This window comes from Synchiropus splendidus, chromosome 13 (genome assembly GCF_027744825.2).
Source record: "Synchiropus splendidus isolate RoL2022-P1 chromosome 13, RoL_Sspl_1.0, whole genome shotgun sequence".
NCBI lineage: Eukaryota > Metazoa > Chordata > Actinopteri > Syngnathiformes > Callionymidae > Synchiropus > Synchiropus splendidus.
The window spans coordinates 5,265,183-5,291,768 of record NC_071346.1 but is presented as its reverse complement, the minus strand read 5'-3'; the positions used below and the strand labels follow the sequence as shown (position 1 = coordinate 5,291,768).

At 48.5% G+C, this 26,586-nt stretch overlaps 1 protein-coding gene across 2 annotated transcripts in view; it reads left to right on the top strand.

The window, feature by feature from the left end:
• The window catches only part of LOC128769080 (neuropilin-1a-like), a 35,269-nt gene that overhangs the window by 5,729 nt on the left and 2,954 nt on the right, over positions 1-26,586 (top strand). Inside the window, exons 3-15 of one of the 2 annotated variants that reach the window (XM_053882375.1) lie at positions 9,003-9,184; positions 12,516-12,743; positions 15,285-15,455; positions 18,241-18,407; positions 20,834-20,989; positions 22,145-22,289; positions 22,357-22,532; positions 22,783-22,938; positions 24,375-24,519; positions 25,608-25,679; positions 25,742-25,784; positions 26,128-26,163; positions 26,238-26,347. In XM_053882375.1, the coding sequence (XP_053738350.1) occupies positions 9,003-9,184; positions 12,516-12,743; positions 15,285-15,455; positions 18,241-18,407; positions 20,834-20,989; positions 22,145-22,289; positions 22,357-22,532; positions 22,783-22,938; positions 24,375-24,519; positions 25,608-25,679; positions 25,742-25,779 (1,636 nt within the window). In that variant the 3' untranslated portion in view covers positions 25,780-25,784; positions 26,128-26,163; positions 26,238-26,347. Of the gene's footprint in view, positions 1-9,002; positions 9,185-12,515; positions 12,744-15,284; positions 15,456-18,240; positions 18,408-20,833; positions 20,990-22,144; positions 22,290-22,356; positions 22,533-22,782; positions 22,939-24,374; positions 24,520-25,607; positions 25,785-26,127; positions 26,164-26,237; positions 26,376-26,586 lie in introns of those variants that run through there. The other variant, XM_053882374.1, reaches the window with a different exon arrangement.

The following is a 26,586-nucleotide window of genomic DNA, read 5'->3' as shown; positions in this document are numbered from 1 at the left end:
GTGGGTTGGAATCCGTGGATTAAAGTGTCTCTTGATACTGTTGAGAGCGACGACAAGTGTCTGTGGCGGCTCTGTCGGCACAAGCTGAGCCAGAGGGCCTATTGCTACAGTGCTACACTTGTAGTGACTGGCTGAAGGGGTTGTCAGGGGAAACATGGTGGGGGGGGAGTGAGTTTGTTTTCCTGAATGGACAAGGGAGAACGTTGATCCAGAGAAACAATGCTGACATTTCTTCTGCGCCCTCCAGATGATGTCTTAATCTGTGCAAAAAAAGTTGTGTCCGGACCAGATGGTCACATGGAGAGGTCACGTGACTGCGGTGGAGTGAGGTGTTTGTGTGTGTTGTTGGTGCTGAAGTGACCTCTTGAGCTACAGATTTTGGATTCTCTGAAGTCTTCTGGATGGAGGGAGGGAGGGAGGAAGGGATGGATAGTGGGAGAGAGGGTAGGAGGAAGGGATGGATGGATAGATGGTACGAGGAACTGATGAAAAGAAGGATAAGGACAGGTGGATGGGTGTGAGTAATGGATGGATAGATGGTTGAGGGAGGGAGACGGAGGGAAAGATGGATGGATGGACAGTGGAAGAGAGTGTGGGGAAAAAGGGATGCATGAATGGATGGAAGAACGAAGGGCAGTTGGATGGGTGGGAGTGATGGATGGATGATAGATGGACAGTTGGAGTGAGGTTGGGAGGAAGAGATGGATGGATGGATGTTGGAAGGAGGCAGGGCAGGTGGATGGTGGGATGGATTATTGATGGTTGAGGTAGGAATAAGGAGGGAAAGATGGATGGATGGGGCAGTTGGATGGGTGGGAGTGAGGGACAGATGGATTTTAAGGGATGGATAGATGGTTGAGGGAGGCTGAGAAGGAGGGAGGAATGGATGGACAGACGGATTCAAGTGTCAAGGACTCACTCTGGTGTAGAATCTTTGAGTCCAACTCACTCCTGTGTGTGTGAAGCTGTCAGCTCAGAGGAGGAGAGGCTTCAGAGGAGTTCTCGCAGAAGTGCGTGAACTCTTGTTTGTGCCGTCGCTCCGCATTTGAAACTCCAGAAAGTGGTCAGGCAGCATCACGGCGTGCCGCCGGAGTCAGACTCTCCCTGACCTTGGTGACAGACCTCCCTCCTCCTCCTCTGACCTCAGGCTGTTCTGTCGCTTCTTCCTCTCCTCACCTCCTCCTCCCCTCCGGTTCCTGCAGCCTCTCATCTTCCTGCTGTCTCCTCTCACTCCTGACCTCCGTTTGCACTCTTCCTCCTCTCCCTCGCTGATAAACTTTGTGGAACTTTTAGGGAGAAAACACACAGAAATAATGACGGCAATTTGTGCGGCGCTGCTGTTATCAGAGGCGCATTATCAGAGGAGGCAATTTGCAGCATGACGGGTGTCGGATTGTTCGAGCGGCAACATTAACGTTCGTCTGAGAGGAGCGGGGAAGTGAAACTGCTGCGATCATGTGATCCTTCTGCCAACAATCCAACACAATTTGAGGAGAAGAGACTCTCAGAGCAGCTGTCAGTCATTTAGCGAGATCTGGAGTAGCACAGTAGAAATACACCGTGTTTAGCATGTAGCACGAGAGCGACACAAATAAAGTCTTTTACAAATGACTGGAGGAGGTGAAACATGGCTGCTGCAGAAGGTTGTTTGATGTTGAGAAAATCGTCGAACCGCTGACTGCGTTCGCGAGGAAAGCGACACGACGGAAAGCTTGAATCATTAATGCGGCCGTGTGAGTGGATTAGACTTGAACCTCCTCTGACTGTGATCCGAGTTGGAAAACTCAAACATTTCATCGCCATGAAGCTTCATGTGTCGCTGCATGCGTGTCCACTAGGGGGCTCTCTGAGTGGTGTCGGTTATTTAATCGTACTTTTGTTGTCAGTTGGAATGAAGTGGGCGAGTCCCACTCACCTGGGCGAGTCCTTGAGACCTCATAAGAACATGTTTCAGTCGACATTCAGGCTCTTTGGTGCCAGTCATGTTTGGGGCCAACATGCTTCGGTATCACGAGAATATGCTACTTGACAAGTGTGTAGCAGCTTTGATGGACAGCAGTGTTGCTACACGCATGAAACTCTTCAACCCACTCGAAGTTGTTTTTCTGCAGCTGTGAGACTCACACTCAGCGACTCTGAGTCACCGAGGAAGTCTGAAATGCAGATGTGCATTCATTAGTTTGAGACGATTGTTTGGTGTCGACGTGGCCTCCAGCCTCTCCTTGTTATAAACTTCAATAATGTGTTACACAACTCTTCGGGAAGCAGGCGTCAGCACGCCAAAACAATCGAAGGGGGAAAAAACCTGCGACGGCTCCAGATGACTGTTTTCCTCTGACAGCAAATATTTGTGTCCCGCTATTGTTTCCCCTCGCAAGTGTTTGTGATGATGACCGTGGAGGAGAAGAGCAGAGCCTGGGTCGGATCCGCTCGGTAATGACGCCGAGAGTCATCAGAGCAAACGAAAACACGTGTCAGATTAGATTCTTAACAAGCAGATTAACGAGGAGCGAGAGGGGAAACCCTGTCAGCGACGTCACACAGCTGCAACCCTGGGATTTATAGGAAGCGCTCTGCGATTCGGTCCAGATGTTCGGCACGCACTCCAGAGCCGGACGCTCCGTCAAGTGTTGCCTTCCATTGTCATTACGATAATCCTTATCTGCCGCATGGTCGTTCACTCCGAGTTTAGATTGCGAAAGTTGTGTCCAAGAGCTGATGCTAGCCCCTCATGAGCCTTCCCTTTTCTCACGCTAGCTGTTTGCTAGCTAGAGAAAGAGCTCCTGCATCATGACTTAAAAACAGAGAGAGTAACATTTCTACTTTCACAAGACATTAAAGAGGAAATGTGAAGCACAACACCCTGCAAAACAAGTAGACGGCTTGATCTACTGCTGTGATATTTTGGGCTATCGAGCTAATGTAGCAATTAGCACAACTGTGTTGTCTCAACCGTGAATGAGTCGCATCGCTAATGTATCTGCCATCAGTGAGATTCAGCACTAACTTGAAGTTCTTCTACTGGTGTATTACTTCAAACCCGCGATGATAGTGAGGCTAAATAAAGGAGGCTAGCTGGTGTAGCTGAAGTCTGCGTCCATATGGTCCAGAAAGACAACGAGAGCGGGCTGAAAACTTTATCGACAGTTGCGCCTCAGTCTCCGCTTTCTGTCACAGAGCAGGGCAGGCTCCTTCCAGAGCGCTCTCCACGCTCATGAATCACATAAAAATCAGTCACGCATTTGAGCGCGGAACATCGGAATGCAGCAAAACACAAAGCAGACGTTCACTTCTTCACTGATGATGCGGCGATCTTGTGAACAGACGACAGAAAGCTGCTCTGTCTCCCTCCCAGGGAAGGCCAGGTTCCGTCAGTCCAACTTTAACGTGACATTGAAGCGGTTTATTTTTAAACTCATTTGGCTCCTGAGCTGGAGCTGCTAGCTTCGTCTCCTCACAATGTTAACAAGAATGTTTACAGCCGCTTTTGTCTCCAGCGTTCATTAAGCTTCACGGTCACAAGGCGACATGTTTCTCTGTGAACTTTTATAGCCCCGCGCTAACCTGATGTCACGCTCGGCCCGGAGACACCGAGGTCGCAGGTCAGAGTCCGCGGGTGAAACTGTGTGTCGGAGGTTGCAGGCTTTTGTGCTGTTAATGCTGCGCGACAATGACGCCTTCTTCTCATGAAGCTCGTAGGAGGAGGTGTTGTATCTGTCTGCTGCGGCGGCCCCGGGGTGGCCACCCATGGGGACACTGCAGCGGACGATACGCGCTTCCCCTGTGGGCAGATGATTCGCATGTGTGGGAGGCGAACGCACAAACACTCGCCGAACAAAGAGAAGCGCTGGCGCCGACATATGTTCTACAGCAAGTGTCTCTTTAGGTGTTTTTGGCCCCGTGATGGAGGAAAGAGGCAGAGCTGCAGTCGCTGCTGCGAAGCAACCACAGAACAACATTCCACATTCTCTCATTGTGGTTCACTTATTACTGCTAACATCGGGGACATTGAACCCACAGTGTCTGAGTCCGCTACAGTTCAGCTTGATTGTTGAGCTAATGGCTACCGCTAAGAGAAATGTATTCCTCAGTTCATGTTCTTCCTTTGTTCCCATCTGGACCTGAGCTCTAGCTGCAGTGCTGTTTCAGAATCAGCTGCTGAATCTTCAAGTCAGTGGCAACGGTTTTTGCGGAACATTCCGAGTTCATAGAAACAGTGACTCAGTGTTCTGAAGTCAGCAGCTGACCGGGTGAGGTTGTTGAGGAAGTGGTCGTGTTAGTCACCTCCGCGTTCTATTCGCAGCTCGATGTTTCAGTTCCCTGCAAGTTTTCAATGCTTCTTCAAACGTTGGTGTTTTGATGTGTCGCCTCGTCTGCTTGGTGTTTTCCCATGACAAATGTTTGTTCTGTTTCTAATTCAACTGAACGGTGGGAGAAACACACTCTGATGGAAGGGTTCAGTTTGGTCGACTTCTCTCTCTCTGGAACTGAATTTATTGGGAGAGTCGAATGTGCCTTCCATTTTCCTCCGGTTCACTGATATCAAGTCGTGGGGGCAGCAGCTGAAATTAAGAGGTCCTCTCTCCCTTAACCTCCTGTAATTTTTGAGGCAATACCAAGGTGTTTTAGTGACATCCTGAGCTGTCTTCTTTTGGAAGAGTTCTGCTCTGAGTCTCTCCTGAATGACTGATACCCTGCAGAGAAACTACAAAGCTGGTGACAGTTTCCATACAAGTCTCACCTCCGTCTTGTTCTGCCTGAGCTTCCATGTTGATCTGCAGAGTCAGAGAAGCTCAGTGTACTTTTAAAAAGTGTGAATTTATCTAAGTTATATAAACTCTGGGAACGCGACCAAAACTATCATTTCAGTACACCTCAGTCTGGAGCCTCTACCATTCCTCTCTCTGTCAATAATGGCACTGATCCACCCGCTGTTCTTCCATAACAGTCCTTTTCTTGTTCGCCAGTCACCTCTGTTTTTTTACCAACTGCAGTCTTGGGCTGTTTTCCTTCCTCCGCCAGTTTTCTGCTGTAGCCTCTTATCTCGCCATCGCCCTCCCGTCTGTCCGTCAGCGATCCCCGCGGGCGTCTCGACAGTTTCAACCCAGCGCTTTAATTGAAGCGGCATGTTTCTGGAAGAAGTGGACGTGCTGTCGCTCCGAGTGGAAATCTATCGTGTCAATGTCCAGTGGAAGTGAAAAGTTGTTTAGCGCTTTGTGGCGTCGCTGAGTTGTGGATCCGGTGTCGCCGGACAGAGAGGCTTTTTCCTCCCAAATCTCTGAGGTGCACCTTTCGGACTCGAGGAAACCCCATCTGTGTTTGCTTAAGTCTGCACCCAACACTGGTCCGACAAATTGTTGGTGTCTGTTTCAATCTTTCCACCCGATTGAAGACTTCACAAACACGTGCTCCAGACAAAGATGTTTTATGACCTGTGGAAAGTGGATTTCAACGCGCCACTCTTCGGCCTCATCACTCTCCTTGAGACAAAATAATGGAATCTAATGTCAAATGGTTGTAAGTCTACTGCAGGACTTGCATCTGTGTGTGGGGTCTCTGCTCAACATGGCTGAAAGACACAGGCGTAGAATTCAGAAGACTCGCTCGGATTCTAATGTCCAACTGTGCTCCTGGCTGTGAGGCACTTCCCGCCAATACCACTTGACAAAGATAATTCATTGTTTCACCCAGTCCTGACTCCGAGACTGCGCCACATTAGCAATTAGCAGAGTCAGTTGTTGGGGTTCCTGAACTCTGGCGAAGGTCTGTTTGCTCTCATTATGCGTCGGCGGCCGCTCTGGGCGTAAACAAGGCTCTGATGTTTCCGAAGGTGAGCGAAGTTCTTTGTCTTTTGGATATTATTTTCCTCGCCCTCTCCAGGCGCCGATGTGATGCTGCTGTTTCGCGGGAAGATTTACATGCCCTGTGAGGACCGACTTAAGTGCTCACTTGTGAGAGTCTAAGCGCCACCGGTGATGTGAGGATGATGGCATTTTTATTCATGGCATCCACTCCCCCCCCTCACCCTCCTCTCCACCGTGTCTTACAAGAGTTTTTAAAATAAGAGCCATGGGGAGAGAGAGGGAACGGGTGTGTGTGTGTTGGCATGCAGATGGCCTCGCTCGCTTGCTGCGCCGGTCCTGGAGGCCCCGTCTGTGTGCTCGGACCGTTTAATGAAGCGGGCCTGTCTCTTCACACTCAAGTTCAGGACAAGTCCTGCAGCCTCCCTCACACCCCTCATTAACCGCACCAGCTACTCTCAACCTCCGAGTCCAGCTGCCCGTTACGAGCGCTTCGCTCGCAGGGCTAAACCGCCACGGCACCAGCTGGACGGAGGGATTGTGAAGTTTCCGACTCACCACCAGAGTGGCAGGATGACGGAGAGGCTGACTGGCGGAGTCAAAGGAGGCTAGTGTGACGCTCTTGACCAGCTCTTTGGAGCCTCACTGTTCCACCCACAGGTTGGTTCAGAAGCCGTACTTGTTCATGCTTCCGTTGACTTCTCCAGACTTGTGAATCCCATGTGGGATCCAGTTGGGTTGAGGAAGGTTGGAATGACTTCCTCGATGACCAGTGAGGATGGCAGCTCTGGAGGGGATGGGCCTGGAGAAGGAGAGCAGTGGAAGCAGAGGATCCCCCTGGAGGGGGAAGTCAGGAGCATCTGGTGTGCCTAAGAATAGAAATAAACATGTTCAGTTGACTTTTGATTTCACTATCAGGTTCACCTTGACAGTGTTGCCGGTATTTCCTCCTGCACTTGAACGCATCTGAAGCTCCGACATTTTTTTGGGGCTTTCGAACTGGTTTCCATTTCCGCAGGAATGCCTCAGTTTTTGGACCACTGAAGCTTGAGAGAGTTCAGGTTCGGGCTTGACGTCTCTGCGGTGATGTAAAGTCTATAATTAGTCCACGAGTCACGTGTGTTGTTTGGAGTATTTGTGAATGAAGGATTGTCGTTTTGAACATCAGGAATGTCGGTTGTTTTCGTGTACTTCACTGTGACCACATCAACCAAGTCTTGTCACAGTAACTCGTCGCAGTGACGCCACTGTTCCCGCCCGGTTCGGTTTGGACCCGACTGACGGTTTACACAACGACAAAGTTCGCTCTGTCCTCTTTCAAATGGTTCGGTTCTGGTGTTTGTGCTTTGCTTTCCTCCACAACAAGCAGCTTCACGTTAGTAGAAACTCACATCTGATGCAGGATCAGATTTTCCCTTCAAGTGAACACAGGAGTGGAGCCTTCCTCCCCCATCTCTCTCCCTCTCTCTCAGGAGTCGAAGGAAAACCTGCTTGGCTCTCATTAACATGCTGGCAGGAGGATGTTCTGTTGTTCCTCTGCGACTCCTCGCTCACATCTGGAAGTTATTGTCACCACATTAATGAGAACAAGTTTGCTGTAACTTTCACCTCCTGCAAAGCTGCAGCTGAGAGGGAAGCGCGTCCGCAGTGCTGCGTCACACCTTCAGTTATTCCATCCTCCTGTTTTTTTCCCATCGTCTGAGCGGACTTTCCCTCCAGACGGTCCGCCGTTCCAGCGAAAACCTTCCTGGTCAAGTCAGTGAGGAGTCATGTCGGGAGACAAGAGTCAGATCCTCTGCCTTCTGAAGTCCATAAATGAATCATCTAAGTTCCAGGAGCCGTGTTGTGAATGTTGCCTCAAGATTCTTCGGGTTCAGTCAGGAACGCGGTGAATCCGGTACAGGGAGAAAAGGTGTCCGGATTTTTCGGGAACTTTTTAACACGTAAATGTAACTTCAAATGAAGGATTCAATCAAACATTTATATTTCTATTGTCGTCAGATGGCAAGCGCATGGTCATTGGCTGACATGTATGGCTTTGTTGTCAGAGCAGGAAGTAGCATGGACTCATTCCTTAAAGGTGAAACGCTTGTTCACTGATGCACATTTGTTGCTATAAATAAACAAATGCATCTTCCATTCATTAATTCATGAATTGTTTTCTGTAGCTCAGGTGTTAAAGCTAGCAGGCATTATTAAACGTACAATGCTACAATACAGTAGCTAGCACAGTATAGCAACCTCATACATAATCTAAACCAACCCGCAGCTTTTCCCCAGCTGGCTGCAATTTTGGTCAAGTTGCTCTTGAGATGATGGTTTATATTTCTATCTACGGCGCTGATACTTTGATGACGATTGCGGTAAAATGTATGAATTTTAAAAATGCATGCACAAGGGACATTCACCGGACCCGAACCAGCAACCCTGTGACGTGCTTTAACCGATATATAACCGATGAGTTGTGAATTCCTCGCCGTCGTGCATCAAATGTGGAGCCTTGGGCGGCATGACTTGACTGGTCACGCACATGTCCGAGACTTCAAGTCTCTGTCTTCAACTGTTACTATCCATTTTCAATCCCTCATGAATCTTAGAAAGTCAAGTGAATGACTCAGACTCTTGACCAGGATTGACTTCCTAAACACACGCGGCATAGATCTAATGTTGATGTGGGTGACTCATGACTGCTGGCTGTCATGTTAAGCAGGTGGTTTCTGGGGATTTGTCGGTCTGACCTGAACGTCACGGCTCGTCCAGCCAAGTCGCCGGTGAACCGAGTGTCGGAGTCAAAACACAAAGAGCGTCTTGTTCCCCCTGACGCATCCGTCACGTCACAGCTTACCGTCCTCATCTTCCCAGTGTACAAACTTCACTTCCATTAAACCTGCCAGGAGAAAATACGGTTGTTTTCCCTCTCCCGGTCCTGAGGGTGATTTTAGCCTGCTTGACAAACTTCCTCTGGATTCCAGAGCAGCTGTGTTGCTGCAATTAAACTGACCTTCACTTGTCAAATCAGCGGAATGGCCCTTCAGAACACCATTAGTGGCTATCGCGGGATGACTGATCAACATTTTATCGCCTGGAGCCGCTCGTGGAGCGTTGGACACGATCATCAGTCAGGCGAATGTTCCGCAGCTGTTCGGAGCCGAGCGGCAGCGATGGTCTCGGGATTAAACCTGGTCTTGTTTCCGGCTGCAGGTACGACTACGTGGAGGTCTACAATGGCGGAGATGACCTGTCGCCCATGCTGGGGAAGTTCTGCGGGAAGATCGCGCCCTCGCCGATCATCTCCAGCGGCACTCAGCTGATGATCAAGTTCGTCTCGGACTACGAAACCCCGGGAGCTGGGTTCTCTGTTCGCTACGAGGTCTTCAAGACAGGTGGGTCCCAGGTTTTCATCGCTGACTTGTCCTTGTTCTGAGCATTGTGTGCTAGCAACATGCTATTTGTTGTGCTACATTGCCACCTCAGTGTCTGCGAAAAATAAATCCCTCTGCGAAAAAGTCGGCCCTCAGAGGAAAGAACTTGAAGTCGCCGCTTTGAAACAAGACATTCATCTTCAGCTGACCCAAAGAAACCAGGCGTTGGTGGAGACTGTTGAGCCGTGGGTGGTTAGTTCGTTTGGAGGTCGTCGTCCTCGAGATGCTTTGGAACCGGTTCGTGCCGTCCAAGGTCCAAACAAACAGAGCTGATCTTTAGCGCCACTGACCCGCAGAACAAACATCACAGCAGGAGCAGGATGTCGAAGCCACTGGCAGGAAAGCGGCTTCAGTGTCCTACATTCCTGCTTCCTCTTTTCCCTCGGGTCCACTTTGGTCCACAGCTTCATCTTCAGCCGCGACCCTCGCCTCCCGCAGGGTCACATGCTCTGCCTTTGATTCCTTTCCTTTTGTTGTTTGCTCTCCCGAGAGCCATCAGCGCCCCCAGAACCGGGAGATCCTGAAATAACCGTCCCCAACTGACTGGGTCTCGCGTTGTCAGTTAGAAATGAAAAGGTGTAATGCAGCCGAGTCCAGGGACCACCAGCTCCGCCGCGCCTGTAAAGACATATTAATGATGTCGTCATGTTGGAACGGGAGACTTTACCAACGACGCCGACGTGATTCATCCTGAAAATGGGTCATAAAGGAACCAAGTGAGCTTCATAGTGATTCATAGGGTCTGTTTTTAGACGTTGCTCATCTCAAGAGCCTCGCTCACGAGATGAAATCTCACTTCACAAGACTTCCACTTTACTGGCCAAAACATTATGACCACTATTATAGTATTATTACACAAAACAATGAGGTAATTTATACTGCAACTACTAAGGCAACAATAGAGAATTACGACAGGAATGAAATTGCAATATGCAACAACAAATAATGAAACAGTGAAGAGCTCAGTAAAACCAAAACGGACTCGTCCATCTGGTTTCCACACCGTGCTTCTTCCCCACGTCTGTCCTACCACTGATTTATTCATGAGCGCCGCTCAGGTAGTGGTGGTGACACGGTCTCGTAAATCTGTTCGGCACAGACTCCCCGTCCTTCTGGGTCCGCAGTCCCGGTCCAGGAATGTAAATCAAGACCCTTCTGAGTGAAGACTAACAGGATTTTAGCCAAAGTGATGTCCTCTAAAGTGAGGCTGAGTCTGTGTGTGTGGGGGAGTCAGACAGGTGTTCAGGACCCCGGGCTCATTTAGCTAATGGGCTTTTTGTCCTTGAAGCCAACGGGGGTGACCTGCAAATGAAATGGATGGCGTGGTGAAGAAGAGCAGAAACTGGGACGGTGTGAGGGGAGGTGGGGGGTGGCCTCAATATGGTCCTTCCTCTGTGTCAAGCTAAAAACAGCTCAGGTGATCCCCGCCACACATCCAACTCAGTTGCACACTTGTTTTTGTGCGTCTGCTGCTGTTTGTGTTGCAACGGAGCTTCCTCCCTCCTCTGAAGTGGCTCTTTGTCTCACTGAAGGTCACATGAAGTCAGGATTATTTTTGGACCCGGAGCGGCGGACACAAGCTTGTTACTGATGCGCTCTGATGTTCTTCTGTGTGATGGACAGATGCGGTCAGCGACCAGTCTCCACGGACCGTGATGTTTGCTGATGATATAGTGGCCGAACCCCTGGTGCTTTTGCCTTGTTTCTCAGGCCACAAAATTAGAAACATTTCTCAGAACATTCCAACCAAACTGGAATGTAGCCATTAGCGCTAAGATGCTATCAAGCTAAGTGCTGACTCCAGCTGTTGCTGACATGATAATCACATGAAGGGGCAGAGGGTCAGTCGGTGATCAGCTCCTAGTTCCGATGACATCATCATCAGTCTTTGGTTTGTGTTCTGACTGAGGAGGAAACCACGAGCAGGGGGTTCAGCTGGAGATAATGAGAGACGTTCTGGCGTCTCCTAAGCTCCTCCAAAATAACCTGGAGGTCACACCCGCCGCTCATCCGTGTCAATAATGGCCTCCTATAATTCAGAAGGGAGTCCTGACTATATTTGACTGGAACCCACCCACGTCATTGCAGGTTGCCAGGGCAGCGTGGACCACAGCGACGTTTGGGTGGAGAACATCGCTGATGATCAGAAGCTCATCGATGTAGAGACTGGAGAGGCGACTTTCAAGTCCAGCTGTGTGCTCCTCGGCTACTTTTCTGTCTCGATAATAAGTCCAATATTTCTCCGCGTGTGAGAGCGCCACCAGACCCAGTGCAGTTTGGCTTTTCTGGCTGACGTTTTGGGGGAATTTGGAAAACTAAACTGAGACAAGTATGTGGGAGCTGAGACGTGCTGACGGCGGGGAAATAACGAAAACAGTGAGAGGAGTGTAAATCCTGCGGCACACCGAGTCCGACTCGACCACACGTGAGAGGACAAATGAAAAATATTTGAAGAATCTCATTCAGTCGATCGCACACGCTCAGAAGTGTGTTGGGGTGGCCTCCCTGCTCATCTTCGTCATTCATCACGCCGCCTCTTTAATGACACCACCTGTGTCAACAGCGTGAGCTCGGATCAGTGTGTGTGTGTGTGAAAGGGAGAGTGCAGGCTCACGTTAACAGACGTGCTCAGATAACATGCAGGTCACATCTGCTCCTGCAACTCGAGCTCCTCCTCACACTCACATACACACGGACACTGGCCTGGAGGGACACTTGACCCTCCTCTGGTGTCGTCGCCCGCCCACCGGGATCCGTCACTGTCTCCTGACCTCCTTCACGTCTCTTTCCTCGGGAGGTGAAGACGGTCAGCCGGGGTGACGGCAGCAGAGATTTCTCCTCAGAAAGCCTCTTGTTTCCCTCCCGACTGAACTTGACTCAAAGTCCTCTTTAAATCGGCGCGTCCTTCCACTTGACAGGAAACGATTGATGCTGGAACGACCCGCCGACGTGTTACGAGTCTGAATGAAAACGCGACCGAACGAGCATCGAGAAAGTGGTGAAGGAGAGGAGGGGGTGTTTAGCTGCTGATGAAAGAGAGGATGGAGGGATGAGTCATGTAGCAGCAGAGTGGGATGAGGATGGAAGTCCGGTTGCAGCTCAGGTTGAATCAAAGCGGTCAGAACTTCTGAGTGTGTTGCTGGTTCTGAAGTCGTTCAGGTCCTTGCTCATGGGCTCCGCTTTTGTCAGAGGAAACAGCATCAGTTTGCCACAACAATGAAGTGAAGTCGTAAAAGGGACATCTGTGTGAGTCTCTGACCTCTGAGAGTCGTATCTGTTTTTCCGTCCTCAGGGCCGGAATGTTCCCGGAATTTCACGGCTCCCAGTGGTGTCATCAAGACGCCCGGCTTCCCCGAGAAGTACCCCAACAACCTGGACTGCACCTTCATGATCTTCGCCCCCAAAATGTCAGAGATCGTGGTGGAGTTTGACAGCTTCGACATGGAGCCCGACACCACGCCGCCACCCGGTGCCCTCTGCCGGTACGACTGGCTGGAGATCTGGGACGGATTCCCCGCAGGTGAGGAGACTTGACTCCAAAGCCTTAAATAAGAAAATGTATTTTCTGCTGTCCTTTTAAGGCAACACACACACACCACACACACAAAGACATCTGGAAATGACTTACACTTGGAGAAGAAGAAGCACCACATTACACCTTTGTTAGCTAAGAGGTCAGTTTTAGAAGCAAAGAGGGAGCAGAAGGTGGTCATAATGCTACGATTGGTTTGTCGAGTGGCCTTGATTTGAACGTCACGCCCCGCAGCCCAGGCCCCGGTGCGACTGGTGGACATCATCTGAGGGGAAATAAAATGCAGCCAGGAGGAAACGGATCGCTGCCATCTTCGGCCGAACATTTGTGGAGGCTCATGTGAGGCGCTGGCAGCAGCCTGTCGCCCCCTCTGTTCCTCCCGCGCTCCGTTTGTCGCTCGGCCCTCATTGTTGTCTAATTAACCGTAGAATGTTCGGCTAACGCCGACAGCCTGTCGCGGCCTGCCAGGATGCCCACCATCCTGCCACAGCCTGGAACAGGTAGCGACTCTGACACCTACTTTAAAGCTGCGCCAGAGTGGGGAACGCGCCAGGAACGCAGCCACGGCGCAGGTGTGTGTTTACTGGCGTGTTTGGCTGAGCGCGTGTGTCGGAGGAGATAACGCCGCGTCTCTGCAGCAGCGGGGCGGAGACCAGGATGTAGCATCAAACGCCGTTGAAACCAAACAATCCCATCATGCACCGCCACGCTCTCCAGCTCTGAAGCCGCTCTTCAACACCCGCCGATGAATAATTTGTTGTTTTTTGTTCCCTCTGAAGTTCAGTTGAGATTCGTGTGTTTGTGTTCTCTCCTCTCGCTCTGATGCGGAGCACCGCTACACACACACTCACGCGGCACTACACAAGTCTCGCTCACCTTCTCTGATGGAAATGAAAACGGATCCGCAGCTTCAGATCTTCTTTGGATGTCGGAGATACTTTAGCCTCTTGGTTCAGTTCACCAATGTTTGGCTGCCTCACACACACACACACAGACAGATGTGGAGAGAAACCAACACACAGAGGCAGACACACACTGCCCTCTTGGTCTGCCTCAGAAGTACATTCCACAACAGTCACAGAGGGGAGACATGCATGGAGAAACACACAGACACACAACTAGACACACACACGCAGAGAAATATGGATGTGATGCAGACAACACGTTACTCTTTTTTTTTTCAAACATATGTTTATTGATTTTGATTTCTATAATCATAAATATAAAATAAATACAAGCACAAAACAATGTAAACAGTCCAAATGTTTCCCTTTCCCACTCACCACATTAATAACAAAATAAAAATGCAACAAAAGGTGTCCAAATAGCATAAAAGTCATGTACTTTCCTGTTTTTTCAAGGGCACGGTTACATGTCAACTCACTCATCCATTGACCAAATGTTGGATTTTGAATATTTTTCCAGTTCAAAGCAATAACATGTTTCGTCTGCAGCATACAGAAAATGATCAATCTTTTATTCCTTGCGAAAAATATTAGAAAATTTGTGCAAAATTCACAATTCTGCATCAAAGCGAAGCATAATGTCTGTTAATTTAGAAATTAAATGAATGATTTCTCTCCAGAACATCTGTAATTTTTCACATTCCATATGCAATGACACACAAAACGTTACCACGGAAGCAGGAAAAAAGGTGTGGAAAGTGCGGACTCCAACCGATGTGCTGGTTTTTAAATCACCTTCATAGGTGAGTCGACTCACACAATAAACAGATAGTGAGGTTGTGGCGGCAAAGATGGAGTCAGTGACATGCAGAAACGGAGAAGCAGATACATAAGAGGTGGATAAAGACACGGTGAAACAAACACAAACACCTGCAGAGACCAATATGTGTAGTGATGAGTCAGCACGTTCTGTCTAAAAGCGACTAGGACTCAGCTCTCTCTGGAGGTCGAGGCCGAAGCTGGCAGCGATCGTTTCTCTCCGCCGTCGCTTCGCTGCAGCGCCGTCGCTCCGACAGTCAAGGACGCCGGGATTTAATTCGGCTTGTTTTCCGAGGACGCGACTATTTAACAGATAAATGTTGTGTTACTGCCTCTAGCCTTTTTTTCTCATTTCACACTCGATTGTATCTGCACCCGCTCGGCGGAGCAAAAATCATTCCAGATATAATCCGTCACGCAGCGACGACAACCTGCACCGCTCTGTAACTGATAAGAATAATCCCGCAGATTATTTAAACTCGCCGTGAGAGTGTTGCTTTTTTTTCTGCACAATGAGAGGAGAGCGCGATAGCATCGGCTCCAGTGGTGACGACGCGACCGGAATACTAACATTTGAGGACTCCAGAGACTTTGGGATGACTAGAAATGATGTTCTACCAACGTGTCACATTTGCTGTTCAGTGAAGAAGTGAGCTGAGCCAGAGGGCTCGATGCTTGCCGCTGTTGAAGGCCTGAATATAACTTTTTAAACAGAGTAAAGAGCATCAAACTATACACCGATATAAACACACAATAGAAACGTGTTGATCGAAGCTCAAGTCGAAGGTGCTCCTTGTTTTTTCAGTCGGACCTCACATCGGGCGATACTGTGGACAGAGCTCGCCCGGTCGGGTCATCTCCTACACGGGCATCCTGTCCATGACCATCACCACCGACAACGCCATCACCAAGGAGGGCTTCTCCGCCAACTACACCATCCGAGAGAGGAACCTCCCGCCAGGACACACGGACCAAGGTGAGCTATTAATGTCAATGTTGGTGGTAGTAAAAGTGACAGAGCTACACTGCTGTGGCAAGGCAATGGTTGTTGGTTAAAAGGCAGAAGAAGAAAGACGTAAATTTGTTACACAGGAAGTGAGTTGTCTAACTCAGTGTCCACACAACCATGTGTCGCTCTGTTTCATGTTGCTCTTGAGCTTCACTGGTGGAAACGAGCTGAGCCTTCTCCCTCACATGATGAAATCCTCGCCGCAGCCGAGCTGGAAATCAAAGTTATCGAGATGAAATCTGAATGTAAATGCAGTTTAACACCGCTGAGATCAGAAGCGACGTGTCGTGCGAGAGTGAGCGGGGTTTGTCCTTCGGGCTCGCGGAGGGGGAGAAGGGCTGTAGATTATGGAGGCGGATTTAATCTCTCAGACGTGTTCAAGAATATAAAGATGCAATTTACCAGGCGTGAGGGTGAATGAGTGAATGGTCACGTGACCGCGCCGGAGCGGCCCTTTGATCTAGGAAGAGAATGGAGTTTGTAATCGAGGACGTCATGTGACAGTGAATCGTATGGTGGAGGTCAGAGGTGAAGGTGTCATTTTAGATATCGACCACACTCCTCCTCTGGGTGAAAAACATTTGATTATATAGAGAAAATAAGGAAGAGATAATGTTGAAAATAAAGTATGAACTTGAAAGAAATAAAGCTATTTAAATTAAAAATGATACAAGAAAGAAAAAATGCCAATGACAAAACAAACTGGAAAAATAAGAACTAAAAATGTTAAAATAGGATGAAGAAGAATTAGCTCCTGTGAAAACATAAAACAATAGTCAAGTTGAAGTGTGACTCCAAATAAAGGAAAATAACAGTCTAAAAAATCAAATATATTTGACATTTGAGATACAGGAAACACCACAGCGAGACTGGAGGTCAGCAACCTCTGGATGCACAGAGTGTTCGAGTGAGCTGACGTCGCTCATCAGGTGTGGTGGCTCCAGCCAGGTTTGTGTTTCATCTGGAGGAGAGAGCGTGTCGCCGTGTCACACGGCTCCATTATCTCTGCTCCAACATCGCGCCTGCCTTCGGACCCACAGCTGAGCTAAGAGGATTATCGGCTCTGACGAGGAGACAAAACCAAATTACATCGTTCTCGATTTTAGATGTGACAGTTGCGTCGCAAAGCCGCTTAACCGCTGTGTTTCCACGCACGCGTCTTTTAGCGTCTTTGAAAAGGAGACACATCTGCGCACTCATCTCTGGTTACTGTCGTCAGAGACGGCGTCAAGCACAAGTCATCGCTAAGGAAAAACTGTTTAATGTGGAGGAACTTGATTTCACAAAGACTCCTCAGAGGTGTCAGTCTAGGTGAGAAAACACCTTCACACCTTCTCCTGACCGCCCATGTGCGCCTTTGATGCTGAGCTGAATGCTTTTAAGATGAAAATAAGAACAGCACAGGAATAAAAAGTGAGTTGAATAGAGACTTTTCATAAATAGAATAAAAAAGTAATGCAGAAGAGGAAATGGTCAGTAAAATAAAATTAAAAATAAAAACTTTAAAAAGTTGATACTAAAAATAATTCATGAAAAGGGTAAAAACGCTGAAAATAAACTTGGGGTAAAAATACTTTTTGACCTTAATGACAAAAAAAATACAAAATTTCAAATTCAAAATACTAGACAAAGATAATATAGTGATGAAATTTTTAAATGACACGAAATGAAAAAAGGATAAATTTAGATGATAATAACAATTCTCATAGATTAGATTAAAATGCAAATATACTGTGTAATAATAGTAAATAATAACAATATAAAGTAATGAGTCGAACTACAATAAAAATAAAATACATTTTAAAGATTGAAAAATGAATGAAACAATGAAAATAAAACCTTTAAAATACTTGAGAAAAGGTGACATTAAAATAAAATAGAGAATGTACATTTCTTTGTGGAAAAACAATGGAATTTTCAGAAAATAATTCAGTAAAAATAAAGCTACCGAAAGCAAAATAAAGTTGAGAGGCATTAAAAAGTTTGGGATGAAAAAAACAGGAGTTAGAAGTTGAGTTCAGACGTGGTTCGTCTCCGCGCCGTGTTTGACCCACATTTCCACCTCAGGTCCAGATGTGCAGCAAAACAGATCGTGTGTGGATAAGAACGCCAACCTGTTGCTGCACTATCGGGTCACAAATCACACTTTTATTGCAGTGTCGGGGAATCGAGAAGCAAACTCGGAAGCTGTCGAGTCAGCAGAGCAGTTGACGAAAAGTGCTTCCTGCAGCAGCTCGACAGTTTCCCAGCACAGAGCTCCGCTCGGTCCAATCTCGTCCCCGCCACGCCGCCGAGTGTTTGGAAGCTTGCAACACTTTCCACCAGTCAGACCAGAACCAGAAATATTCAGCGCGCCCGTCACTTCGGGAGGCTTCGTCTGTGACTTGGCCGCTGCCGAGGAGAGCCCGAGTGTTCAGTGCCAGAATCAGTCGCTCGACATTCCTGCTCAACAGAGAGACTTCGGTGGCGTCCGCAGAAGCTTCCTGGCTCTTCTTCTTCTCATTGACCTTTAAGATGATGAGAAGCCATGTTTGTTTTTCAGATCTTAACAGTCTGTGTCGCAAGAGATTGTTTCCTCAAATGTTTGCGAAACTTATACTCAATAAAGGAGGAGGTAGCAAATAAAATTCTACAGCAGAAAGGCATGGATGGATGTTTGTCTCCTCAAAAGTTCTGGTCTCCTCAGCGTCTCTCCAGTTGGTTCTGGTCACTGTGTTGCGGGAAGATTGACCTACTCTCCTCTGCTCCTCAGACTTTGCCTGCCTGGTTCCTTTGGGCATGGAGTCCGGAGAGATCTCCTCCAACCAGATCACTGCCTCGTCGCAGTACAACTCCAACTGGTCGCCTGAACGCTCTCGACTCAACTACCAGGAGAACGGCTGGACGCCGTCGGACGACACGGTCCGCGAGTGGATCCAGGTCAGTGGACTCGGGTGGCGACGCACTGTTCTGGACCGAAGGCTTATAGGGGTTCAGTATGAAGTTCATAAACCTGGAACCTTCTAGAACCAGGATGGTCTCACTCGAAGATCTTCATCTGAATTTGCAGATGTTGGCCGTGGCATTGTTCATTTTCTCTGCCGCTCTCAGTCGGAATCTGGGGTGACTTTTATTCCTCTATTCTTCTCCGGTCAACAATGGCCACCCGCTCACGGTCTGGGCTGCCTCTGGGGTCCCATTGTGTGAGACAGGAACTCGTAGAGGAAGACTCACAATGGCCTCCTCTGACAGCAGAGCGCAGTTTCCTTCCCGCGAGGGTCGAAACAGGAAGCGGACAGGAAGTCACTTTATTAGCAATAACGGCCCTCTATTGTCCGCCGGGACTTTGCCCTGCTACCGGACCCCCGGGCTGGACAGTCTCTCCAGAACCAGTGACTCCTCAAGTCATGTGACGTCATCAGGTCACTATTGCGAGTGTGTGTTGACACAGTGGTGAGAAGACAACCTCAGCATGAACACACACGCCTCACGAACACAGTGGAATCATCAGACACGAAGACCCACTCGGAACAAACACACACGTGAAAACACACCCGAACACACAAGACAAATACACACACCAAAGCACGCAGGAAGGACTTCCTTCCTCTGCTGCCGTCGTTGAGTCTTGGAGCAGCATCTGGAGAACTCATCAGGGATGTGAGCTGTGGGGAAGATCCCGGCTCCAGATCCTCCAGAGACCCTCGGTGTCTCCTCAGGGACGCGTCAGCGAGTGGCCTACATCTGTGGATGAAGCTTCAAATGGCCGAACCCTGTGGTTGGGCCTAACGTTTGGGCAATGTTTGAACACCTTGGTCGCCATGGCGACGCCTGTAGGTTCTGCATCTCTTCTTCAGAAGCCAGGTCCCTCTCTTTCCTCTCCTCCTGCTGTGATGCAGAGCGTGGATCGACGAAGCGTCGCTGCAGTTTAGTCAACTGAATTATGCTTAAATGTGATAAAGTCGGACTCATGAAGCGACTTTGAAGAACGGCCTTGCCTCAGATAAGGATTCATGAGACCGGCGGCTGATATCTGCGACGATCCGTATCTCGTTAAATCTTCTCGTTTCAAACGGAACGTGTCGCCGAAGATGAAGAGGGAGGGGATCCGTTATCAGGGTCTTGTTCTCAGATCGCAGCTTCGCACGATAATGTCGACGCACGGGGAAGAGAAAAAGTCATTTCGTGGTGGAGAAGAATCCTCCTCATCTTGTGAGCGGAAACACACAACAGTAGCTGGGCTCCATCCTTGCTCCCGACTGGAGGAACCGCTCCAGTCTGGCCCCGGCTCCGAGCCTTGGAGCTTCATTCTCGGGTGGTCCAGGAGCGGTGAACAATGTGGTGAAGAGCTCTGAGGCTCTCTAACTTTATTTGGATCACGATAATGAAGTCAGAGTCTCTAAACTACTGATGAATTTAATGGTGTTTTATGAGTCTGGAGAGTTCCACTAACAAGTCGAGAGTGTCTGGAGGTCTGAAGAGCTGGAGGCATCGGCTGGTGTGTTGGTGCTCCTCGTTCTTCTGGTGCAATTGTGGAAATAGATGAGCGAATGGATGAGTTCAGGACGATGTCGTCCTCTACAGTAGACAGGTCTGACATGGAGGACCTCCTCCTTGTAGACAATCTTGGTCTGAATTTGTCCACATAAAACTGCGCTGTTGTTCTCTCACTGGGCTCCACACACACACACTAACACACAGTCGGTCACACACTAGTCATTAGTGATGCGGGTAGACAACCATAAAATTGGTCCAGTTCTGGTTCCCACACACACAGTCTGGTATGTTCTGAATTAGTCTGATGTCACACACACACACACACACACACACCAACAGCCTGCGGCTCAAGCCACAAAGTGTATTTGTGATTCAGGAGTCCAGAACTAAAAACAGGATGTTGGTCACATGACCATGACACAGAGGTCATGTGACCACCCCTCATCAGTGTTGTGAGAGGCGTTTCCCAGGAAACTTCCAGAAAGTCTTACGGTTCAGAGGTGGACGACCGACGAGACTTGATTTATGTTGAGCTCAGCAGAACAGTGTCTGGGTTTTATTAGAAGGTTCTCCCCTGAGTGTTGTAACGAAAACATTTGTGTTCCCCTGTCTTGTGTTTTTCCTGTTCCACTTGTTCCATTTTTTTTCTCTGATGTTCTCCATCCTCTCTTTTTCTATTCATCCTTTCATTTGTTGTATATTTTCTTCTTCTTTTCTTGTTTTTCTTGTTAGGTTTTGCTACCTTTTTTGGGGTCTTCTCCTGGTTCTCTTCTCATGTATCCTCCTCTCCTTTGTGTTGGAGGGGAGGAGTGAATGATTTGCTCACGTCACCCGGGATTCAAACTAACAACCATCTCTCCGTGGCTCAGGTGGACCTGGGTTTCCTGCGCTTCGTCAGCGCCATCGGGACTCAGGGAGCGATTTCCAAAGAGACGAAGAAGCGCTACTTTGTTCAATCCTACAAAGTGGACCTGAGCTCCAACGGGGAGGACTGGCTGCCTGTCAAGGAGGGATCCAAGCAGAAGGTGAGTCCAGGACCAGGAGCGGGAGGACGCTGGATCTGGTCTGTCATATCAGGACCAGGACTGATCTGTCTGAGCGTCGGTCAGCGTTGCTCCAAGCACATCTCTTATAGCACCCCCTGGTGGTCCACAGTGATATCTAGTAAAATGATAACAAAACAGTACAAAAGCAAATGTAAAAAATAATAATAATAATAAAATAAAAGGCAAAACTATTGATCAAAATTAAGCTATTCTACTGCCAAAATGAATCGGAATAAAATAAACGCATAAACCTTTTTTAGAAAGGTGAACAAACAAAATGTCAGAAGTATTTATAAAGATAATAGTGGAACGAATATAAAGAGAAAATACGACATAAAAACAATAATTTATAATGTCTCCAACGTGACAGTGATATCGCTGCCATCATGGGGCCTAAAGGGGCCCCCGGGCCGTGTCTTGATCACCTCAGTTTCTCTTGGTAAAATCAGTAGAGCTTCATGTGATTCCTAATTCCATATTATTGCTGCTTTATGGCTCATGTTTTTACAACACAAACACACTTTCATCTGAGTTCGGAGACGAATCTTAAATGTTCCCAGATCCTGCACTAGAACTGCTGCTGTCTTTCCTTTTGTCATCACCCTTGAGCCGTCTGTCTGCTCAGCTCATCAAACACTAGCCTCCAGTGTTTCGGCCGTCGGCGGCATTAGCTGGCGTCCACGCGCCCTCCACCCCGACAGTCCGGGGTCTGTGATCAGACTCATCGATATCACATTCATGCAACTGGCTGGCTCCTCGTCGCTGCTACATTAGCCTCGTAACCTAGCAACAGGATGCTCTCAGGAGAAGTGCGATAAGAAAGATTGGGCTGCCGTCAGCCAAATAACAAAAACATCCTGCTGAGAGCCGCGAAGAGACGAAGACCAGAGCTTGTACTCTGTAATATTGTGCTGGTGGCTCACTCTTTTGCTGTCAATCCCTGAGTCTACTGCAGTAATGTTGGTATAGCGGCAGGCTGTCGCTCAGTGCTGCACCCTGGTGACAGAAACTTCATCGCCTATGATGTCGATCTCTAGAAAAGCAACAATGTTTCAGCTTGTTCCTCCGCTTTTCAAAGATAAGCACTGACAATGTTTGAGTTTGACGACTGAGGTGAGCCCCTTGTGTCGTCAGATCTTCCAGGGCAACAGCAACCCCACAGACGAGGTCCGCTCCTTCCTCCCTAAACCCACTCTGGCTCGCTACATCCGGATCCGACCCATGACCTGGGAGCAGGGCATCTGCATGCGCTTCGAGGTCTACGGCTGCCGGACGTCAGGTGAGCCAGCTGTGAGTGACGGGGAGATTTCAGACGGCCCTGTTCTGACCCGGCTCTCTCTGCTCAGACTACCCGTGCGCTGGGATGCTGGGGATGGTCTCGGGTCAGATCTCGGACGCTCAGATCAGCGCTTCGTCGTACGCCGACCGAGGCTGGGTGGCTGAGAACGCTCGTCTGCTGACCGGGAGGTCGGGATGGACCGGTCAGCAGGTCAAGCAGCCCTTCAGGAACGAGTGGCTCCAGGTCTTTTTGCACTTTAGCTTTGTATGCAGTAAAGAATATGCTTCATAAACTTACCCTTCAAGTGTATGGCAATATTGTCTTATACATTGTAGAAATGTATAAGAAAGTGACTGTTGTAGTTTGACCTAAATTTGAAATGAAATGTGAAAACTTCTCGAGACTCTAGTGAGTGATTTGATAATGAAGTTTCATGCTGATCTTTGTCGTCAAGTTCATTGCTAAACCTGAGTCTCGCTGGCTCCCCCTTCAGGTGGACCTGGGTCAGGACAAGATGCTGAGCGGCCTGGTGATCCAGGGAGGGAAGCATCGAGACAGGAACGTCTTTATGAAGCGCTTCAAGGTGGGACACAGTCTTGACGGAGACACGTGGACCATCTTCACCGAGGAGAACAGCACCAAGCCCAAAGTGAGTCACATCATCGACATCCTCCAGCTTCCCAAATAGAGGAGATTTGAACATAGAAATCGCATGATAGACTGACTTTAATCGTTCCCTCCATTTTTCTGTTTGAATGTCTAAATATGAGTGTGTCTCACAATCTTGACTTTAAACTGGATTTTATTTATTTACCTTCACATTCATTGAGGCGGCTTGTCTTGTTGTCATGTCAGTTTAAGGATTTGTTTTGAAGCTATTCATTAATATTTTACTTTTGATTGTTGAAACATTTTAACTTCATATTTCTTTTCTTTTTTTTTATTTAAGGAACTTATATCTGATTTTTCTCAGAAAACTTTGGTTTTGATGTTGTATTTTTCTTTTTATTAGCTTGATTTTTTTACGTTTTTATTAATACATTTTAATCTTTCATTATCCTTGTTCAGAGTTCAGACTTCAGAATCGTCTTCTGTGTTTGTGGATGTTAGATCCGCATAGGTTTTCTGCTGACAAATCAGAAGTTTTGAAGCTGATGTGTGGATTTTTTTCGAGTAAGATTCTTACATTTTTTGGTGGGGAATATTTGATGGTTTTCTGTTGCTATTTCAACAGTTGAAAATACTTTTGAGCTGTGCACATCAGAGACATTGTTGCTCTTTAATGTTTGATCTCTCAGCATCAAATGATTTATGTATGTGATTCTTGAGAGCAGGTTTCCCTGTTAGCTCAGGAGAACTATCAAGTCCCAGACCAGTTCACTAGTTCTGAAGCTTCCCTGGTGAAGATGCTTCCTCACTTCAGACTCAGCTCAGCAGCTCTGAGCTGCAGTCAAACCTCTGAGAGATAGTTCCGAAGTCGACAACCACAAAATCGGCAGCATCTTGAACAGAACCGTATCTCCGGCACCCCCGCTCCTCCCGGCTGTTTAGACAACTCCTGACCCGTCCAGAGGAAATTCATGCCGCAGAGCTTCCTCTCCTCGGGCCGCGGCGCCACGTCCTCATCTATGCGTTCCAGATGTGAGCATGGCCTGCAGACGGAAGCCTGGACACCAACTGCATCAACCAGTTTATTAACAAGAAGAGATAAGAAGCTGGGGGCAGGGTGTAGCGTTCGCATCGTAGCAGCAGGGTCGCTGGGTCAAATGCCTGACCTCCACTGGGCGTGTCCTGTTTTAGTCCATTGAAGTTTAGGTTTTCTTCTATCTTCATCTCACATTGGTTTGATCAAGTTTATGAGCTTCATGTGCGGGTCTAACACTTTCTCTTGATTCATGAGTCCTTTTTGCTTCCCCTCTGAGAGCCTTCACACTGTCCTCAACTGGACTCACACGTCAGCTGTTGTTCACTGCCCAGCTCAGATCTCCACGCTCTGGAATGTAGAAAAAGTCGAGGGCCAACACTTGAGCCTTAGTGAACTCCTCCTCGAACCGCAGGCTCACTCCAACCTGTTTTCTTTCCCAGATCTTTTTAGGGAATCAGAACCACGACACACCGGAGCTGAGACCGGTGGGCCCATTGGTGACCCGCTTTGTGCGGATCTACCCGGAGAGAGCGACCCTGGAGGGGATAGGTCTGAGACTGGAGCTGCTGGGCTGCGAGCTGGACGGTGAGTGACACTTCTTCACTCCGAAGTTCAGGGCTTTGTGTCGCTGTGCAGTCGACCACGACTGAGCAAGAGGGTCCGTCTCCTGGCCAGGTCCACCTGCGGTAAGGACACTGTCGCAGACGTGTAATCCGGTTTGGTTTGTCCACCGAACATGAAATTGAATCACGCTGCTCTGGATATGGTCGCTGTCGTCCCCGCGGCGCTCCGACCCGTCTCTTCCATTTTTAATATCGCAGTGATGTTACGCAGAAGCGCAGAGCGACGGTGGAAATCAGCCAGAATTAGAGCAGACAGCACGTTAAGTGAGGCGGAATTAAATCACCGTGGTATGGTTTGTTGGGATTAGACAGAAACACAGACAAAACACCGAGACACGTGTGCGTCCTGTCAGTCATCTGAGAGGGAGAAGATGAGAGGGGTGTGCTTCAGTGAGTGATGGAGGTGGCTGAGGAAGGAAGTGAGCAAGAGCAAATGGAGGATCTGCGGTGGAGTGTCTGGTTGCCCTGAAGGTAAACGATGGTAACACACTCAAGATGCTGAGTAGACAAAGAGTGTGTGTGTGTGTGAGAGAGAGATGAAACAGGAAAGGCCTGAGGAAGAAAAAGATGAGAGGAGTGGTAGAAGGACGACTGCAGCTTCTCCTTCAGTGAAGACCAAAGTTAAGAAGAGTTGAAGACGTCAGACTTTTCCCGAAGTTCTGGTCACGTGAGACTCGTTTGATCAGTCCCACCGCCTTTATTTGCTGCGACCTGCTGAGGGAGATAATCCCAGCTCACGATGGAGCGTGCGGATCCGTCGAGTCAGCAGTTTAATCACGCGCTGAACCAAGTTTTAATTATTCGCCGAACATCTGTGATTCATCATCTCCGTGTGTTTACTGCTGTTCATGTCTCTGTTTCGGTGATGAAGCATCACAAACATGTTCCTCTGGACGTGGAACACTCGTCTGTGTCGCTAACAGACACGTCTGGAGAGCTGCCGTGTTCTCCAGCTGTTCTCTCTCCTCACGAGCAGTTTTACGACCTCAGCGAGGGTCAAAGGTCACCCAGAGGTCATGCAGTCAACCTCGCTCTTCTCGTCCTCGGCAGACATCACCACTCCAGTCCCTCCCACCACTCCAGTCGCCTCCACGCTTCCTGTCACGACCTTCGGAGCGACCACCACGTCGCCCGTCACCGCCCCCGGCACGACTCCGCCCTCCAGGTGTGAGAACGGGCGACCAGACTGTGGCAGCGAGGGTCGAACACCCGAGGACTATGACTCAGGTACAGCAACTTCCTGCATCTGTTTGAGAAGGACACCCTCTGATCTTCTTCATCATAAGGCCGCTGTTTATCACAACCTGTCAGTGACCACAGGACGTTCTCTGATATCACTGATCTGAGATCAGCACAGCATAGTTCCATTTGCTAAGAAATCCATCCATTTGCTAAATTATGATGCCACACAAAGTTCCCATCACAAACTGCTCATGTAGAGGTGAAGTAACTCCACCAGAGAATTGTCTAGTCAAAGTTTGGAGAGCGAACAACGTGAAAGTTGCATAGATGTCGGGTCCATGATGACGGGAGAAGCTTCCATCTGACCTCTGACCTCTGTCTTTGGCAGGAACCACGACAGCAGGATCCATTGTGGACATCCCAGGTGAGACTGTGGTTCAATCGTGTCCATGTCAATGGTCATGTAGCTGCGTGCTAACAACCCTTCTTCTTCTGCAGCGTACTTGTGGTTCGCCTGCAGCTTTGACTTCTCCTCATTCTGCGGCTGGACCAGAGAGACGGGTTCTGGAGCGGCCTGGATGATCCAGAACAGCGGTGCCCCTGCCGTCCACCGAGGCCCAACCCTGGACCACACAGGTGAGGGAACTTTTGAACTCTCTGGGATATGAAGTTATGTGTCCATAACTTTTGTGGCTGTTCTTGAACAACTCAAGTTTAAGTGTCTCTTTGACAGAAACCTGTCCATAACTTTCATTTTAGAAACATCTTCCTTTAATTTTCTTGTATTATTATTTTTTTATGATTTTATGGAGATTTCTTTTTGTTGGATTTTGATACACAAAAATAC